At 45.2% G+C, this 20,630-nt stretch overlaps 1 protein-coding gene across 2 annotated transcripts in view; it reads left to right on the forward strand.

Moving 5' to 3' along the window:
* The window catches only part of LOC148032127 (cilia- and flagella-associated protein 58-like), a 156,263-nt gene that overhangs the window by 12,454 nt on the left and 123,179 nt on the right, over positions 1-20,630 (forward strand). The window contains exons 8-10 of one of the 2 annotated variants that reach the window (XM_087682754.1): positions 1,156-1,356; positions 10,768-10,956; positions 11,077-11,349. In XM_087682754.1, coding sequence (XP_087538880.1) covers positions 1,156-1,356; positions 10,768-10,956; positions 11,077-11,349 — 663 coding nt within the window. The remainder of the gene's footprint in view (positions 1-1,155; positions 1,357-10,767; positions 10,957-11,076; positions 11,350-20,630) is intronic. The other variant, XM_087682755.1, reaches the window with a different exon arrangement.

The raw sequence follows: 20,630 nt of genomic DNA on the forward strand, positions 1-20,630 counted from the left end.
ATTTTTTGGGGATTGCCATTAAATATACAAAACTTAGACAGTTGAGTAATCTGTATATCAGGCCACTAGCATATAAGAGAAAGCCGTGTTAATACACTTCCTGAATTATCATCGACATTGTGAGCACGTGGACAGATGATTTCATTAGATGACCAAAGTGCCTTTTAATTCCCTGACAAGAAAGGGAATAAGAATTTAAACATCTAATCCCTGCTCACAGTAGCTAGGAATTTTGAGCTTATGCACTACATCAGCCTAATTTAGAGGCTTCCACTGTTTGTAATTATGATAAGGACAAATGGATGTAACAGATATAATGATGGCTTGATCCAGCAGGTGTAATGATGTCTTCATACTTTGCAGCTCTGCTAGTACTTTCCTAGCTTAAAAATTTGGGAAGTTCATTTTTTAGTACATGTTAAGAGTAGCTTCACAAATTCACAGTTTGTGGGTCTGTGTCTTATGCTAGCCAACACTCTGGGCATTGTCTTTCAAGAGATTAAATCTTCAAAATCTTGAAAAATTTTGGACTTGGGCGTACATTTTTTATGTGAACATAGCCCCACAAGTGAGCATAGTGTGGGATCTTTTTCTTTGGCCTGCTTCCTTCAGTCCTGTCTTGAATGGAGCTGTGATATGCTGCTGCTTCATTGACACATTTTCTTTGCTGCATTTTTGCATTTTTTACATGGACTGATGTATCACCTGCACTGAACTTGATGCTTGAAATATGATGATATTTTCTGCTAATATGTTAAACATAAACAGTGCCTGTTTTGTGACTGACACCTTGTATCTAAAATGGCGGCTTTCAAGCATGGAACTGACTCCGTGTTTTGAATGTCAAATTTTGAGTGAATGGTGCAAAATACAGTAGTTTCTCTAAATTGTAGTGAACTTCAGGCATGGCAGTGAGTGGCTGTTAGCACATTCAATGTGAATGGTGCAAAAAGGAATGATGAAAATATGTTTGGAAGGTATCTCAGCATAAACTAACATTCAATGTGAATGGTCCAAAAAGGAATGATGCAAATATGTTTTGGAAGGTGTCTAGATAGTTTTAGTAGATCTAACAAGAAACAGTGCAGGTTGCATTTGTACTTTGTGTTAAAAGACTTTATATAAATGCTTTGCCTTGGTTTTATGTTTTAATAGATTCGAGAGGCAACTGTGCTCAAGCTCAAGGCACTAGAGAAACAGAAAGAAGAAGCAGAGTGTCAAAAGGAAGAATTAAGAAGTGAGATCCAAAATTTGGGAAAGGAAGTAGAAGCACAAAAAAAACTGGCTGAACAAGAAAGGAAAAGACAAGAAGAGCTGCTTCGCGAGCGGGATGTGCTGAACAAGTTGAAAACCCAAGTAAGAATACTTTCTAGTAACAGTAACTAGATGCCAACTTTACATTAGCAGCTTTCTTGCATGGTAGCTTCCACTTTTTTTATTAAATTGGAAAAATTGGCATTGGATTCTGAGTGCTTTTGTGACTCTCAGACCACATTGCAACATACCATACATTGAGTACTGTTACCTCATTAGTACATCTGGATAATGCATCACAAATTGATATTGAATGTGCTTCCCATTTGCCATCAGTCACAAACATTAGTAATAGGATAATAGGATGGATAAAGCAATGTTAGAGTAGTTAATGATGTGTTAGATACTACAGAAACTTGAAAGATGAGTTGAGTGAGGAGATACCTACAGTTTGGTTTCAATAATGGGGTGTTCAAAGAGCGCTAGAGAAGGTGGCTGGCGAGAGCTCCCGGGGCTCTCCTAAGAATGAAGAAGAAAGCTTCAACGGGCATTAGACATCAGAAGATGGAGATAGAACTTCTGCTCAGAGTTGCAGGAAATAGGCAATCGAATTACCACAGTCAATGTCCAAAAAAGAGACAAGGAGAAGCTATAAAATTTCTTCCTTTTTGTGAAACAATAATTCATTATTTCAACAATGCACAAAGGGGATAGTTCTCAAAGCCAGGAGCATCTAATGGTTTAAAACACATCCATGTCACCAATGTAACACCTAGGGTATAGGGATTGCTGCAATGGGTGCCTAAGGAAACTGCAGGAATCCAGAGACTTGATGTAGTGCACAATTCATTTGTTTCCATATTGTTCAAAGAACCACTTCTAATCTGGCTGAAGCACTTGGAGTACTCTGATAATCTGGAAGAATACCTTCCGAATAGCCAAAACTGTTTCATGGATATCTAGAAGCAAGGCCCTATTCCAAGAGAACTCCTTATGTGATGATTTTCAATATGTAGGGCTGTTGTGAATGAGCAGTGCTTGAGATAAGATGTATGGTTACTAGTAAGTGCCATATTCCAAAGGAACTCTCTTGATGATTTTCAACATGGAGGGCTGTAATAAATGTAGCATATTGCTTCAGTCAAGAATTAAGACATACGATTACTAGCAACTGCTTCTTGAACCATAATTGAGCAGAATGACCATTGAACAGACTCTAATGTCCAAGGAATCTAATGCTAATCTTGGGCAGATTTTCTTATAATAAGCATGATGTCGGGAGAGTGTTCTGCCCTATAACATATGTTAAGCAGGACTGCCCTATAATATGTGTCTGAAATTAAGAAGGTAGCAGCTTTAGGGGAGTGGTTTGCCTTTCTTGAACTACTGGCTCAGTCACAGACTTGGTCTGAGAGGCACTAGAGACATGATGGAGAGCATGAGGTTCACTTGGGTTCCTTGTGGCACTTGAGCGATACCTTGGTTGTCATGTGGGCATTGATATCACCTCAAAGTAGTGGCTGACACCCTTAAACTTGAACGTGAGGTAGAAGCTACTGTGTTGGAGCACAATAGGGTTATCACTAGCAGTAGTGGCAAGCCAGGTTTTACTTCCTACCTTGTGGTATATAACCTCTTTTTGGGCATTCTCTAGGTCATGCATTGGCCACATGAGGTGCCCCATCAGGAATTTCATTGGTTAGCCTAGGATGTTATTATTCAGCTTAGATCTAGGGGTTGTTTGAGTAGAGCGCTGATGGTGAAGCTTATTGTGAGAGGCCTTATTCTAGGCAAGGAGCTGTAGAAAAAGTTATTGCTATGGAGATTGGAGATTACTGTTCTTGCTGATGGAGGACCATGGTAGCCTAGCATGCACTGGATTTTTCAGCACATCTGCTGTAGAGGGCTTGGGAATGATTTTGAGGTCAGATTTCTGCAGCTATTATCTGGGCTTGGAGATCAGTATCTACAAAACTTCACCAGATTAACCCAGTCATTGTTGAAGAGAAGTTGAGGGAAGCCACTTCTCTTCAACCAGCTACTCAGAACAGAGAGAGGCCACACCATTGAAGAGAGGACACACTTATCTTGAGGAAGGCTCTCTTTGTAGGTAGCTTCTATAGGGGGGAGGGTTTTGCCTTGCTTGAGCTACTGGGTTAGTCATAGAGACAAGCTTTGTGGCGTTAGACTCTAGAGGGGCTAGAGACATGAAGGAGAGCATTAGGGAGGTGGTAGTGTGAGAGTGGAGGATTGACATGAACATTTCTTAGACATGGATTGGGCTCTTCACCAGAGGAGACATCATTCTTGTAGTGGTGGCTAGCAGTGGGGAGATTGTTTACTTTCTCAGCACAGGAGGGTGGCAGACTTAGCAGATAGGATCTGGATTAGTCAGAGTTCATGGGATGCTCTCAGCAGAGGATTAGGGTTGTGGCTCATTGTTACAGGACTTGGTACTTAGACCCAGACCCTAAGACATGCATGATGAACGATTGGAGGTATTGGGCATAGGAGGCATAGAGGAGAGCCCTTAGGATAGTGTTTCATGGCACTGTAGAGTCACTGATTGTGACACGGGGGATGGTTGCTTGGGTCACAGATAGAGGCCTAGCCTGGGGTCATACTTACCTTATCTTAGGGGAGCTTGAGAGAGCAGGATTGCCATGCCAGATTTTTCAGTGTGTGTGTGGACTAAGGGGCACTATCATAGATGGGAGCTCATAGCTAGTGCTAGTGTTGGGTATATATGGACCGCTTGATGCAGCCATGTTATAGATCTGTGTGAGATGGAAGGATCGAGGTGCAGCTGAGATTCAGTAGACAGTGTGAGAGTGAGAGAGACAGAGTGAAGCACGACACCCAAAAGAATAGACTGAAAGAGTGTAACCAGAAAGTACAAAGTACAACCCTTAAACCTTAGGGTTGTAGGGGGTGTTCACACCCGACACACACTAAGTGCCCATAAGTGTGTAACATAAGCACATAAGCACATACGACAATAAGACTATAAGTCTGGGGAAAAAACCTCTCCTACCGAGAGTAAAAAGTGCCCCAGTGTCCTACTGATCACTGACACTCCCATATGAGCATAGGCGTAAGTGAGGCGTGAGTCAAATACCCAACAAACCCCCCTGGAGTGAAGAGTGATCAAGAGTACAAGGATCATCCGCCACCAAAGGATATCAAATTTAAAGCATCGCGAAATGCTTCAAATTTGTCACGAGAAAGAGCTTTGGTGAAGATGTCTGCCACATTACTGGTGGTAGGACAATAGACAAGGCTGATATCACCTGCATGTAGCCTCTCTCTGACAAAGTGATAATGGATCTCAATGTGTTTCGTGCGGGCATGAAACACTGGGTTCCGTGCCACTGCAATGGCACTCTGACTGTCAGTGAACAAAGGAGTAGGCTCCGTAACAGATACATCCAAATCAGCTAGCAAGCGTCTAAGCCATACGCATTCAACTGTGGTAGTGAAAGCTGCCTTGTATTCAGCTTTACATGACGATGTGGCAACAGTGGATTGTTTCTTGCTAAGCCAAGAAATGCAAGAAGAGCCAAGAAAGAAACAATTGCCACTAGTGGAGTGACGTGTATCATAATCACCAGCCCAATCAGAATCATTGTAAGCATGTAACTGCAGTGGTTCCCCCTTGGCATAAAGCAACCCAAGAGATCGAGTACCCTGCAAGTAACGAAAAACACACTTGGCAGCTTACCAATGTGACATACGTGGCTGATGCATATACCTGCTCAAAGCTGAAACTGCAAACTGTATGTCCAGCCTAGTGTTGCATAGATAGATAAGACATCCAACTGCAGGAGCATATGTATGTATATCAAACAAATCACTGTCATCATGTAATGACAGTTTCAGTCCAGGTTCCATGGGAGTACAAACTGGCTTGCAATCCTGTAAGCCAAACTTCTCAAGAAGCTGCCCAATATACCTTGACTGTGATAGCCCAATACCTCGAGCATCATGTATGAACTGGATGCCCAAGTAGTAATGCAAAACTCCCAAGTCAGACATGTCAAAAGTTTGCTGCAAATTTTGTTTGAATGCTGAAATCTGATCAGCATGTGTTCCAGTGAGCAAAAGGTCATCAACATAAAGACATATAATCAACATAGATCCCCCTTCTTTACATACGTAAAGGGTAGACTCAGATGAGCTGTTTACAAACCCCTGACCAAGCAAGAAAGCATCTATTTTTGCATACCAAGCTCTAGGAGCTTGTTTCAAACCATATAGTGCCTTTTTGAGCTTGCATACCAAATGTTCTGAGCCTTCAACTACAAAACCAATGGGCTGCTATACATAAACTTCCTCCTGAAGTTCCCCATGTAAAAATGCAGTCTTGATATCTAGCTGATGCACTGTCCAACCATAATGTGCAGCCAAAGCAATCATAGACCTGATGGTCGTCATACGGGAAGTAGGAGCAAATGTCTCCTCATAATCAATGCCCTTTTTCTGTGCGTAGCCTTTAGCTACAAGCCGTGCCTTGTATTTATCAATGGATCCATCTGCTTTCCTTTTCAGTTTGTAGACCCATTTCGCTCCAATGGCTTTCTTCCCAAATGGCAAGGACACTAAATCCCAAGTTTGATTCTTAGTAATAGAATCTAATTCAGCTTGCATTGTTGCCATCCAATGCACACTGTGTTGTGCATCCTCATAACATTCAGGCTCTTCATTATCAAAAGTACTTGCTGCCATAACAAACTCCATGGTATGTGCTGAATCATGCAAACGAGTTTGCCTTCTAGTACGACCAGCCATGGGTGCATCCAAAGGACTATCTTGCATAGTTTGCAAATACCATCTAGGTAACTGTCTAGCATCCTGACTGTGTGCAAGCTCTTGCTGAATTTCAGTTTCAGCATGATGCTGAATATTCCGATCAGCCAATGGCTGAATTTCTGCACTTTCCATAGGAGCAGCTGGCTGAACATTAGGTTCATTTTCTGAAGCTCCAGCTGAATCACCAAAAGTAATGGGCAGCAGCCCTTCAAAAACATCATGGGCAGCCTGATATGTGTCCAAACCAGCTAAGGATAATTCTGATTTTTCATCAAAAACAACATCCCTGCTGACAAAAACCTTCTTTGTAACGGGATCATAGAGTCTGTAGCCTTTGCTCTCATTGCTATATTCCTTAAAAATGCACTTAACAGCCTTGTTGTCCAACTTTTTTCTAAGTACCTGTGGAATATGGGCATAGGCAAGACACCCAAAGGTACGAAAGTGACCAACAGAAGGTTTACGGCTGTTCCAAGCCTCAAAAGGTGTGATGGTTTTCAAGGCTTTGGTAGGGCATCTGTTCAAAATATGGCAAGCACACATGACTGCTTCCATCCAAAAACTATGAGGCAAGCTCTTTGCTTTCAGCATACATCTGGCCATCTCTATGAGTGACCGATTCTTCCTCTCTGCTACCCCATTCTGCTGTGGAGTATAGGCAGTAGTATACTGATGGACTATGCCTTTCTGCTGCAAAAAGGAATTCAGCATAGAGGACATGTATTCCCCCCCTCGGTCCGAACGGAGAGTCTTAATCTTGCATCCAGATTGATTTTCAACAAGTGCACTGAAAGCCAAAAATGCATCATACACTTCTGACTTCTTTTTCAAACAGTAGACCCAGCAAAAACGTGTAAAGTCATCAATGAATGTCACAAAATAATAACAACCGCCCAATGACATTGTTTGCATAGGCCCACAAACATCTGAATACACCAACTGCAATCTGGTTGTTGCTCTGAAAGCAACATCACGGGGAAATGAGAAACGATGCATTTTCCCCAAAATGCATCCCTCGCATAAGTGCTCAGGAGGTCTCTCCAAGAGAGGTAAGCCATCCAGCATCTGAGTACGCTGCAAAAGCATCAAGCTGCCAAAGTTTACATGCCCCAAACAAGCATGCCATAACTCCGCCTGTATCATAGCAGGAGTAAGAGTGGATGTCAAGTATGCCGTCTGATCTATTGAAAGAGCATCCAACTCATCTAAACCATGACAGAAAGATCCTGTCAAGACCAAAGTCATGCGTTCTTTATCTCTAACCATGCAATGGTCATCATCAAATGTGACCTGCAAACCACAACGTGCCAAAGAAGAAATAGAAAGCAAATTCTTCTTGATTCCAGGCACAAACAAAGCATCCCGCAGGCGGAGAATAGAGCCATCAATGGCTGTGAGCTGAATCTCCCCAATACCACGAATAGGGTATGATGCATTATTGGCACACTGTACCGATTTCCCAACGGGAGGTGCACTAACTGAAGCAAACAAATCACTGCGAGATGTAATATGTCTAGAAGCACCATTGTCAAAGAACCAAGTGTCAGCATCCTCTGTAGAGCTAAGTGCTCTATCGGCACAAGAGATGTCATAACTGCAAGTGTAAAAACAATAGTCCCTGTCCACAACAAAGGACGCAGACTCACTAGCAGTGGAAGGAGTAGTAGAAACAGACATTCCTGACTCCTTTTTCTTCTCTTTGGCAATGCGCTTCCTGCACTCAGTGATATAGTGGCCGGGCTTCTTACAATAATGACATTTTCCTTTTTTAGCTTGCGTCCCCCCTTGTGTTTGATTCTGCGATGTGCCCGAAGTGCCAAAACTTTGTGGAGCATTTTTCACCTTGCTGTTTTTGCCTTTCTGTCTTGCCACAAAAGCCTCCTCAGAGACTATAGCATCCACACCACTATTTTTCCGTGTTTGCTCCTTCTCTAGAAGCAAACTAACCAGCTGAATAAAAGTGAGTGGGTGCTCAGCAATCCTCATGGTGAGGTTCAATGCAGTATGAAAAGACAAGTACGAAGGAGGTAAGGAATTCAAGGTGGTGGATATCAACTGTGCATACGAAAAATACTCATCTACATTCATGAGCTGCTCCCTCAAGTCCTGAATCTTATTTAAGTGATCCTGCATAGAATCACCCTCATTCATCTTCAAAGTCTCCAACTCTTTCTTCAAGAAAGAGATCCGAGTCTCATTCTTTCCTGCAAACATATGCTCCAAAGTCAACCATGCATCTCGTGAAGAAGATGCTGAACGAATGTGAGGGATGATGGACCGCTGAACTGCTAGAGCAATCAGCGACAAGGCTTGTGCATCACGTGTATCCTAAGCTTTTTGAGCTGCAGTTCTTGGAGGAAGTGGCTGAGGTGGAGCGGGCTGAGGTCCCCGTTGTCCACGTGCGCCATGGGGAGGAGGAGTAACGGGAGCTACAACTCCCGGTCGAGTTTCCTCTCCATTGACATAATTCCATAAATTCTTGGCCACTAATACATTCTTCGTCATGAATGACCATAGCGAGTAATTGTTTCCGTCCAATCTGTCTTCCTTGGATACATATGTAAAGACATCATCTCCCTGATTTGCCATGATGACAAATTTCCAAAGACAAACGAGCAATGTCAAAGCAGTAAGCACTGGAAATCTACAAATTTTCAGAAATTGCAGCAAACACACTTCTACAATTAATGTGCAAGGGCATACTTTGTCAAAAACTGTCTTTTAATGCACGCTTCCCAAGGTGCAAACAGTGCTCAACAACACTGTTATATCAAAATCCCCAAAATTTTTGCCAAAATTTCTGTCAAAACAGTCTTTCTGTGACTGTAACAGCAGTTCATATGCAATTGTCCTCAAAATACACAAAAGCCCCAAAATTTCTGATGAACCAGTCCAAAAATTTGCATCAAATTTATTGCACACCTGTATCCTGTGCTGTGCCTGCTGCGTATGAACCTCCTCTTCTAGAACTTTGTTCTAGACTAAAAATAAAAATTTTTGTTAAAAAATACTTGACGTGGATTGCAGGCTGACGGGGCAGTGTGGCAGGTCGCTGTCAGAGCGGGCGAACGGGATGCAAGTTGCTGACGTGGACTACAGGCTGACGATCGAATGTCAGGTCGCTGGTCGTTGGTCAGATTGCAGGCGGACGGGACAGTCGAGCGGGCTGTCAGGCGTAGTAACAGGCAGACGACAGTGCTGACGTGTAGCAGGCAGGCGGTGCTTGAGCTGGCGTCGTGCCACAGTCAGACGAATGGGCTTCAGGCAGGTGGCGCAGGAAACGGGTGGCCCTGGCGCTGGCGTTTGACGACGTGGAGCTGTGCGCTAGCTGCACGCTGGCGACTGGAGAGCGGGAGACTGGTGACTGCTCGTGCTGGTGACTGACGAGCAGGGGGCTGGCGACTAGCACGAGACTGACGACGAGTAGGCCTGCTGGACGACTGACGAGCGCCCTGTGCACGCTGAGCAGACGCAGGGCTGAGGACACGCTTGGCTGAGATGGCGGCTCCTGCAGGTGCAATGGAAGCACGCAGGTACAAGGCGAAACTGACGGGGGCTGCAGACAGTGGAAGCTTCAGTCTGTAGAGTGCAGACTGCTCTGATACCAAATGTGAGATGGAAGGATCGAGGTGCAGCTGAGATTCAGTAGACAGTGTGAGAGTGAGAGAGACAGAGTGAAGCACGACACCCAAAAGAATAGACTGAAAGAGTGTAACCAAAAAGTACAAAGTACAACCCTTAAACCTTAGGGTTGTAGGGGGTGTTCACACCCGACACACACTAAGTGCCCATAAGTGTGTAACATAAGCACATAAGCACATACGACAATAAGACTATAAGTCTGGGGGAAAAAACCTCTCCTACCGAGAGTAAAAAGTGCCCCAGTGTCCTATTGATCACCGACACTCCCATATGAGCGTAGGCGTAAGTGAGGCGTGAGTCAAATACCCAACAATCTGTTGCACATATCCACTGTAAAGACTCTCCAAAATTTTGAAAGACTGTCCATACTCTTGGTGGGATATGTGGGAGGATTTAGGGCTGTTCGGAGACTGTGAGGAGGAGATTGCTTTTCTCAGGACATGGGATTTTGGCAGTTTCTTTCATTGTCAGCCACACATGGTCTAGCACTTAGACCTCTTGATCGGTTATTCACTCAGGTCTTGTAATAGACTTTCCCTTTATTGTATACTTTTTGTTGTTCCTTACAGGGCTGTTTTCTACTTTTGTACTTTGCCTTGGGATGCTTTGTCATGATGGTATTTATTAATCAAATGTTTATTTTTTCTGAAAAGACATAGAAGATAGCAACTTCTTTGCTGAATTTTTATGTACAAGGATAGTTAGAAAAGCAAAACATTCTGCTTGGTTGTTGTATGACCCAGGGATATACTTTTGGGGAGTTACTATTCGCACTGTCCTTTTTTTTATAATGATTGTTGTTCTTTCACTACTAATGTTGCAAACAAGTTTCGTAGATCTTATCATGTGGCTACCCTTTTTACTTAGCAAAAATTGAACATTAAAATGTTTAGATATTCAAATTCTGGAGCAAGAAAGGGTAACAAGGCATGCACTTTGTTCTTTTGCAAGAACAGGTTGATAAGATATTTTCTATTTTAAATTTATGGCTTGGTTGTCTCTAACTATTTTTACATGGGATTGCTAATACTTATCCCACATGTCATTTATCCATCTTATCAGGCTGAAAATTCCATTGAGAAGCAAAGTGATCTGGTAAAGATAAATGAAGTAGCCATTCATAATCTGGAAGCAGAAATACAAAATTACAGGGATGCTGCAGAAAAACAAGAGAGATTGATAAATCAGTTGGAAAAAGAACGGCAAAAGTATGGTGCAGAAGCTTCACAAGCAGGCGTGAAGTATATGCAGGTTTCAGTCTCACACTTTTCAGTTTCCAGGTGCAATTTTTTATTGATGCCAGGATGAGTTCTGCTATGTCCATCACTTATAATCAGTCTTAGTCTACTGAACTCCATGTGTCCTTAACAGGCACTGGATGAGGTCAGTGCAAGAGAAGTAACAATCATGGATTTACAAAAAAAGATTGTAGAGGGTGAAAACCGATTAAAGCAACAGCAAAATTTGTATGAGACAGTTCGCAGTGAAAGGAATCTTCTCAGTAAAAATCTTGTGGATGCCCAAGATGAAATAAATGAATTGAGGAGAAGAATTAAAGTGATGAGTCACCAAATTGAACAGATGAAGGAAGAGATTAATGCAAAAGAGCTTGCACTAATCAAGGAGCATTTTGATTTTACCAAGGTACTGTTACCTGTTGAGCTTCTTGTTTAGTCTCTCAATGCAATTATTCTATGGTCTGTGAATGCAGTTCTATCATGTATAAAAGTTGACTCTAGAGTAGTTAGCGAGAAGGATTGCTTTGACAAATTACCTAAAGCAAAAACAAATCAATACAGAAGTTGCTCTGAAGAGTAGGTAATGAATATCTAATTTGAAGAGAAGTAAAGGGCTACAATGTGTAGCGACATTTGGGGTGTTGGGAGTGTGAGGGCCAAAGGCAGGAGATAGAACAAGTAAAAGTTGAGCAAGGGACGTCACCTTACTGACAGGCTATGTATAAAATAGACACGCAATCATAAATTGGTGCAAAATGCATCTAGGGCCCAAATAACATGGCCATCCTCAAAAAAAGGATACTAGCCACAAATTGACCAAAAAGTGTGCCAAACTGATCTAAGTACCAGAACTGGATAGAGCTCCTAATGTCCATCATCGACTCAATGTAAGGCCACAACTAGGAGATGACCATGAGCACTAGTAGCCTTGTTGGATCTTGGGTGTGCTTGAATTTTCAAAGAGCACAAATGAGGAAGAGACTAAGGCAATGGAAGAGCCTCCGTGAAGATATCCGCCACATTGTATATTGTAGAATGATACACCAACTCTAGCCCCTGATCCAAGATCCGTGTTGAGAGTGTGCTGCAGTTGGAGGAGAGAGAGAGAGAGAGAGAGAGAGAGAGAGAGAGAGAGAGAGAGAGAGAGAGAGAGAGAGAGAGAGAGAGAGAGAGTGGAGATGCTGTCGCCTGTGCGTCTAGCCCTAACGCGGCCTGTCTGACTTTCGTGTTGCCTTCTTCCCTGTCGCGAGGAGCTCCGTTGACCCTCAGTTTGCCCAGGGACTGGTGACGCCGTCCTCCTGCCCCTCGTCGCCTGACTGGGTTGCAGCAGCGCCCGCCAGCCATTCAGCAAGGGAACACATGGGCGACAGCTTGGCGCCCCCCACCTGAGCCGTTTCACGATTGCCTTGCCCTGGGTTCCGCGCTTTTTGAACGAACAGCAGGATACCGAGCCAGAGGCGCCACTCTTTCTCCAGACCGGCACGTTCGTCAGCAAACCACTGTCAGGAAAATTAGGGCAGACCCGTGCAGAACAGGGGAGCAGACACGAGCCACAGTGATGACTGCTCCTGCACAGTAGCTTTCAGACAGGGATTGGCATCTGCTAGGCTGCTGTGCACAGGCTGGAAAGAGAGAGACAGAGAGGGAGAGAGAGGGAGAGAGAGAGAGAGAGGCCTGTACCCCTGGGGGACTGCGACCTGTGAGCCACCCCTTCGCATTTCAGCTGCCTGCCGCCTGTTCCTGCAGCGATTGGCAGAGAGAGAGAGAGAGAGTTCTTGGCAGCGAGAGAGAGAGAGAGAGAGAGAGAGAGAGAGAGAGAGAGAGGGACAGGCAGATAGACATTTTACAAGGACAGATCTGTGCCGAGGAGGCAGCAGATTATTGAAGAGCAGAGACTGTAGACAGTGCATCCTGCTGCTGCAGTGAGGGAGCGAGCGAAAGAGAGAAGACAGCGGTATGGCTGGCCTGGATATGGATTTTCTCGACCGGACGGTGGCAGCCCTTGGCCCTGATTCCGATACCGAGGAGCCGGAGGATATGGTGCCATGCACGGAGGAGCCGCCACCGGGTTCTGAACTGCCGCCGGCAGGCAAACGCTCTAAGCACACTTCAGACGAGCCAATGGGTCCTCAGGACCGTTCCTATGCGCAGGTTGCCTCCGAACCTGTGGATTCGCAGGAAATAGACTGGGAGCATTTGCTGGACTTTGCCAATACTCTGCTTGGCGATTATGTCCAGCATAATAATGAAACTTTCTCTGCTGCGGCTGCGGATGATGTGCTGGAAGCGACAGTGGACCCAAAATCAGTCTTGCGGTCCTTCTCGGTGTTCTATGACCGTGCAGTTATACTTTTTTTCACCGGCAGGATCCCAGTGCTCTCACATATTCGCCAGTGGATGCACCACTTATTGCAAGGGGAGTATGTTGAGGAGATCTTCCTTGGCCCTCGCGGCTTTTATGAGGTGCTGTTGAAATCCGAATCGCATCGAGCTGAGCTACTGTCCAAGTTGCCACTATTCTTTGACCGCCGCTTGGTCCATGTGGTACCATGGCGCCCTATGGCTGACTTCCAGTGTCTGCTTCAACGCGAATGCCCGGTGTGGGTGGAAGTGGAAAATTGTCCAGCGGTATATTGGCCATTGTTGAAAGATGCGATGGCGGTTGTGGGCACAGTGCTGGTTCCCCCCAGCCTCAGGGCTATGAACCGAAACCGTCTATGCATGTTATGGGATACGGCCAGGAAAAGGCCTGCGTGGCTTCGCCTCAATTGCGCTGGCATGCATCCTTTGCATTTTCGCCTGAAATGGGGCAATTTTGCCGGACACTGCTTTTCATGTGGTAAATTAGGGCATTTTGTAGCTGAATGCCCGGAACGGCAACTGTCTTCTGAGGAGGCGCAGGTTGTGCAGCCCAAGGATGATATGGTGCTTGATGCCCAGACACAGGAGACCCTTCAGCCCCCTACTGTCATGGAAAAAGGTAAACAATAGGTCCGAGCTTTGGATTCTCCTAGCTCTGATTGGATTGAGGCACGACAAAAAAAAGGTAAAAAGTTGGATGCGGGCCTGGCAGATCCTGGGCCTCATGTTTCCCCGGATTCCGTGCGCACGTACACGCACAGGAAAGACATGGTCACCCCACAGCAGGTTGTCCGTACCATGGCCCCGTCAGCCCCCCGCAATCCGTCTTCAAGGAAAGTCTATTCCGAGGGCCCCAAGGGCCCACCTGCTAAGCTGGCGTTTGATGCGAAAGGCAATGTGATTACTCCTTGGGATAGGCGTTATCCCCGCCCTGCTCCCAAGGTAGTGGATTTCCCTTCTACCTCTAAAGCAGGTCGCCCGAATTCATTTGCAGTATTGGCTGATTTTCTGGATGAGGGTGTCCTGGATGCCCTCGCGGAAAAGATGCAATCGAGGCGACAGGCGCCTCGTTCCTGACTTCCTTTGTTTGAAAATATATGAAGATTGCCACGTGGAACGTGCGAGGCATTTGCTCTCGCCATAAGCAGCATACCATGTGGTCTGTCTTGCATGAAAATCAGTGGGATGTATTATGTGCAGTGGAGCACAAAAGTCATGGTGAGGCAGGAAAGGTTGTGGATTGTCGTGGATTTCGTCTGTTTTATGCAGGGACACATGCAAAGCATTATTCGGGCGTGCTGATGATTGTTCATGAGAAATACCAGCCTGTTCTTGTTAAAAATGATGTGCACGGCCGCTTTCTGGTAATCGAAGTCCTATTTGAAGGTGAGATTTTATGGCTGCTGGGACTTTATGCTCCCAATGATCCCACATCCCGACGGGATCTATGGTTGACTTTGCAGGGCTCCATGGCACTTGGCCGCAGAGGGTTTTTGATGGGAGATTTCAATATGTGTGTTGACTCTTCGCAGTCCACCTCAGGGCATTCGGTAATGGATACGCCAGAAAGCCGGGTGTGGAACTCCTTTGCTTTGCACATACTTAAGCAAGATCTTTGGTCGTGGCTTCACCCTTCTGTTTCAGGTTTTACTTTTCATTCTGCGCAATATGCAACCACTTGGTCGCGATTGGACAGAATGTATATCATGCAGGGGGATGATTTTCTTCCCGAGATGCTGGAGATGAAGGTCTTGCAGCAATATGCGTTGTCGGATCATTTTCCCCTCCAGCTTGAGATGCGGGCACAATCTGTTGCACCTTTTATGCAGTTCCTGGATAAGCTCCCTTTACGCTTCAACTCCTCTTATTTGAAGCATCCAATTTTTCAGGATTATATGCAGCAACTGATTGAGAGGTTCTTACTGGACTTCGCCTCTGAGGGCTTGGCTTCGTTTGTACGCCTGCTCTCTAATGTGCAGCGGGTTGCTCGGCAGTATGGGATTCACACTGCCTCTCTTTGTCGCCGCCGTCGACTTGCAGCAGAGGACTTATTGGCCTTGGTCCGCTCCTTGCTCCTGGATTCCCCAGATGATGATTTTCTGCTGTCACTGGAGCGGCGTTTGGCCCATCTTATTCAAGTCTTTAGCTTGAAATCTTATCAGCAGGCCAAGCTGCATAACTTGACTGACACATTGCAAGATAATGCTTGCCAGTCTCATAAGTTCTTTCGCGCCTTGCATGCTTCTCCGGCTCGCGAAAATATGACTCGACTTCAGGACTCGGAAGGTCGCATGGTCACTGATCCGCAGACCATTATCAATATGTGCAGAAATTATTTTATGGATCTTTTTGGATCTTCATCCTTGCCGTCTAGCCAGGTTACGCATGCCCGCTCGGTCTTCTATCAGCTGGTCCACCAGCAGGTTCCGCTTGATATGCAAGCCGCTTTGGAGGCGGATATTTGCGAAGAGGAGGTTATGGATGTGTTGTTGCACCTGCCTAAGGATAAAAGTCCTGGTTGGGATGGTCTCACTAATGAATTTTTTGAGCACTCAGCCACGCAGTTGGTAAAGCCTTTGGTGGTCATGTTCCAGCAGGTTTGGGAAACAGGGGTCATGCCTTCTTCATGGAAAGAAGGCCTCATCAAACTGATCCCCAAGGTCCCTTCGCCGTCAAAGCTGCAACACTGGAGACCAATTTCGTTGATGGGCGTGATGTATAAAATCTTTTCCAAAGTGCTGGCAAATCGGCTTCACAAGCACCTTCCAGCTCTTGTGCACCCCCTCCAATATGGTTTCATTAAGGGACGCAACATTTTGCACAATATCTTGAATGTGCAAATGGCTATTGATTATGCGAGGCACTCCAATCAGCAAGTGGTCTTGATTCAACTGGACCTGGAAAAGGCGTTTGACTGTGTGGACTGGTCTTTCCTTGCAGAGCTTATGTCTGCTATGGGCTTTGGGATCCGCATGTCCCGATTGATCTACACCATTAGTACTGAGGCTTCTTCAAGAGTTATGCTTAATGGTGGGGTCACAGAGCCATTTCTCCTTGCACGCTCGCTCAGACAAGGCTGCCCTTTGAGTCCTCTCTTCTTTGCCTTGGCGACTCACCCGGTCCTTTCAATGTTATCCTCCATGGCGGCTTCTGCCCAGCTGGCAGGGTTATCTCTTCCTTTGGGGCAGCACTTCATTAGCCAATCCTTGGCTGATGACTCCTTTATGATTTTGCAGGCGGACAGGGATAACATTCGCAAGGCATTAGATGTTTGGACGCTCTTTGGTCAAGCTTCTGGTCTTCGCATCAATGCCTTCAAGTCAGCCATTCTCAGTTGCACGGAGCCTGATTTAGAGTCATTAGGCTGGCAGGGCCAGGTGGTTTCTCGTGGCGCGATTGTCAGGCATCTTGGATACCCATTGGGGGTGCATGTACGGCCAAAGGCCCTGCTGGAGTGGATTTCACACAAACTGGCCGCCAAGTTTATGTATTGGAAGTCGCAAGCCTGGCCGTTCCATGTCCGCCTCAAAGTGGCTCAGACAATTATGCTACCAATGCTGACGTATTTCCTGCCATTACTGCCATGGACGCCCAGTACTTTGAAGGCTCTTACTCATCCCATTCGTTTCATGCTATGGAAGAAAGATTCACTGCAGGCAGGCATTTCCTGGATTTCATGGTCACATGCATGTACCCCTAAGCGCATGGGTGGTGGAGCTATTTTGGATGCAGAAACTCATATGCTGGCTCTTCGTTGGTCTCTGTTTCGTGCCATGTGTGTGGATCATCACCCGTGGACCATCATAGCCCGTTATTTTCTTGAGGACAGCGGCCTCCGCCAGGGTAACACACGCCTTCGAGCCTCATGGTGGCATGTCCTTAATGCTGACGCTCGTTTCTCCAGTCCCTCTTCCTCTTTGTTAGTGCATTTGGTCGGCTCTTGGAAAGTGGTGCTCCAAAAGGCCCGTTGGCATCCTGTAGGGGACCGCGTGCAGACAAATTCTTTTCAGCTGGAATTGTTGGCGGTATCCACATTACTTTCATGGGAAGATAAACATCAGCTCAGACCAAGATTTAACCGCATGGCCCGTTTGGGTGTGACTTCGATTGCGGATGCTACCCTTGCCACTCGCAATGTCCTTGCATCATTTCGGACTGCTAGGAGACTTTTCAGGATCCCGCGCGGATATCGTGATTTATGGGGGAAGCTTTCCTCGGAACTTCAGGGTAGGCAACCCTTTCCTGCCCTAGCTATGGATCGCCCTTGGCAGGACTGGGACCTTGCAGGCCGGTTGAGTCTGGAAAAGGCCTCTACTAATTAGGTGTATCATCTTCTCATTAAAGATCACCAATGGTTGGGCGTGAAAGTTAATGCTGTTTGGGGCCTGCGGAAATCACTCTCATGGTGGCAGGCAACGCTGATGGAGGGATGGCAGAACAAGACACCTTTCAAATGCAAGGTCTTTCTGTGGCGGGTAATGATTGGTGGTCTTCCTCTTGCTTCGGCCCTTTCCAAGCGTCGAATCTCGAATGGCACTTGCTTCTTCTGCACCACTTCGGCGGAATCGGCCCGACATCGTTTTCTTTCTTGCCCACTTGCCAAGAATATCTGGTCACTCTTGTCACGAATCTGGCACGCGGTGGTGGGGTCTTCACTGACTCCCTTCGATTGGGTTTTTGTGCGCCCAAAGTATCCCACACCACCACCGTTACATATGAAGATCTTATTCCATTTTTTCAGATACTGGGGATGCTGGCACATTTGGACCACCCGAAATGCTTTTCTCTTTGATTCGGCTTCTAATGTACTGCGACATATTGCAAGGCTTAAAGGGCTCTTGCATTGGCAGCTAGATCTCATCAGGCACTCTGACTTGCTCCCTCGGGAGGATTTGTATTCCTGGCATTTGGCAATTGCCTCTGGGTCCTTGCCATGATTGGTGTAACTTTTTAGTACCCTAGTCCGGGGATTTCCCACACGTTGGCCTATGGCCCTCGTGCCTCTTGTACTCGTGTAATCATGTAATCTTGTACTTTCTTCGTAATTAATACAATTACCTTTTACGAAAAAAAGAGAGAGAGAGAGAGTACGATACGATTTGGGTGTACCAACAATGTTTTGGTTCACAAAGAATAAAATGTATTTATACTTAGGGCATGTAAGGGTGCATTCACATGTACAACTAAAGAATACACATGTACAATACACGGAGGTAAATAAAAGGGCCTTTACATCCCAACAACCTCCCACTTAAAGGTCCAAAGTGAACCTCTAACCAACTCCCACTAGTCGTATGCAACGCTCATGCTGAGCCTTGCTTAGACTTTTAGTGAGAACATCTGTAGGGTTGTCCTGTGTTTTGATCTTGATCAATGTGATTAGACCATCTTGTAGAATCTGTTTGATAAAGTAATATCGCACATCTATATGCTTTGTGTGTGAATGATACATGGCATTCTTAGCGAGATACACAACACTCTGGCTATCACATCCCAACACTAGAGTACTCATAGACATGCCGAGATCCTCTGCAAGTCTGCTCAACCATATAACTTCCTTAGAAGCTTCAGTAGCTGATATGTATTCAGCTTCAGCAACCTGGAGCACCAAGAAACGGCCCCACCAGCAACTGTAAAGACATACCCGCTAGTAGATCTGCGAGTATCCAAGTCACTTGCCATGTTTGCATCACAATAACCCTGCAAACTAAGTGCACCCTGCCATAGCAAATACACTTTCTTTTTGTACCTTTTAGATATTGAAGAATACACTTGACAGCCTCCCAATGTGTTTTGCCAGGATTTGACATAAACCTGTTGACAACTCCCATTGCATGAGCAATGTCCGGTTGAGTAGCAACCATAGCATACATAAGAGAGCCACAAGCTAATGCATAACGGACTCCCTTCATAGCATTAGCTTCCACGTCATCTTTTGGGCTGTTGGCTTTACTAAGCTTAAGATATGGAGGTAAGGGTTGAAGGCTGATGGTTGAAATCTACACACAAGGGTAAAAATCTGTGCAAAAGGATAATGTTGAATGGTGGGCAGCTCGTCGTCTATTTATAGATGTTGAAGTTTGCTTTAAAAAATTAGGGTTTTGGGGGACCACTAAAACTCTCTTGAATCACATTTCGAATTTACATTTTTCATTAATTAAGCGTGTTTTGGGGATGTTTTAAGATGATAATCAGCTATAAAGTGTATTTTAGCTCAATACCTCCTCTCAGGCTTAAAATTGAGCCTAAAAGGAAAGGCTTGCAATGTTTACCCCAAGGTGTTCCACCCCAAAGCAACTAGGACATCAGACAAAGGGTGCACATCTGCTACCAGAGGTGATGGTTATCTTATCAAGGGAGTCTAATGAGTCACCCCAGAGAAGACAGGGCATCGGACAAAGGGTACTTGTTGACTACCTAGTGGCCTACCAAGCCCTACAGAGGCAGATGGAACCACATTGAACTTGTTTTTTTGTGGGATGTGGAAAAGTAAATTTTATGGGTGGCAACCGATTAAGTAACAAAGACCAAGAAGATGGGAGGAGGACGGTGCACTCAACATATCACAAAAGAGTAGAAGCTGATCCATCCACTTGAGGATGTCAATGATGAGGGAAAGGTGAAGTATCATGTGAAGAAGGTTGGGTGGTGTAATCTGCTAGTGGAAACAACTTAGGATGTGTTTGGTGGTGCTGTGCACAAGGGGATACATAGTATGCTACATGCTGAAAAATGCTCATGCAATAGGTGCCACTTGGACAATGTTCCGTGTAGGAAAATTGTTCAATTGCCCAAGTGCCTTAGTACAAAGATGTTGAAATCATGCAATGCATAAGAGAATGTAGAATAGGGGGGGAAGGACCAATGTCCAAAAACAATGCCGAAACTTGTAGAATATGAAGAAGGATAGGAATCCCCCCTCAACTTGGATGTCGATGCCAAAGAAAGAAAGGAGCCTGATAATGTCGGTCTTTGTGGGGTGTTGAGAACCATGGGGATGAAGATAATGAATCATCCCTTTTGGAAGAGTAAGGATAGAAGTCATCACCATCATAGCATCAAGAGAGATGTTACACGATTCACCTCAGGAGGGGAAGTCTCCATGTTGGTAGAAGAGAAAAAATCCAAGTAGATGGAACCATGAAAGGAATGGTGCATAGCTTGTCTCCAGCTCAGGAAGGATTGGTGCAAACGTTCATATTAGCCCTACACTAAAATACAAAACCCTACAAAAGAGAGAAAAAATCTATAAGCATAGAGGTAAGTAGTGAGATGCTTTAGAAAATAAAACTGAAAATAAAAGAAAACAAAGCTAAGTGCCATACA

The sequence above is a fragment of the Lygodium microphyllum genome, chromosome 8, assembly GCF_053477565.2.
Source record: "Lygodium microphyllum isolate KBCC chromosome 8, Lygodium_microphyllum_v1.1.10, whole genome shotgun sequence".
Taxonomy (NCBI): domain Eukaryota; kingdom Viridiplantae; phylum Streptophyta; class Polypodiopsida; order Schizaeales; family Lygodiaceae; genus Lygodium; species Lygodium microphyllum.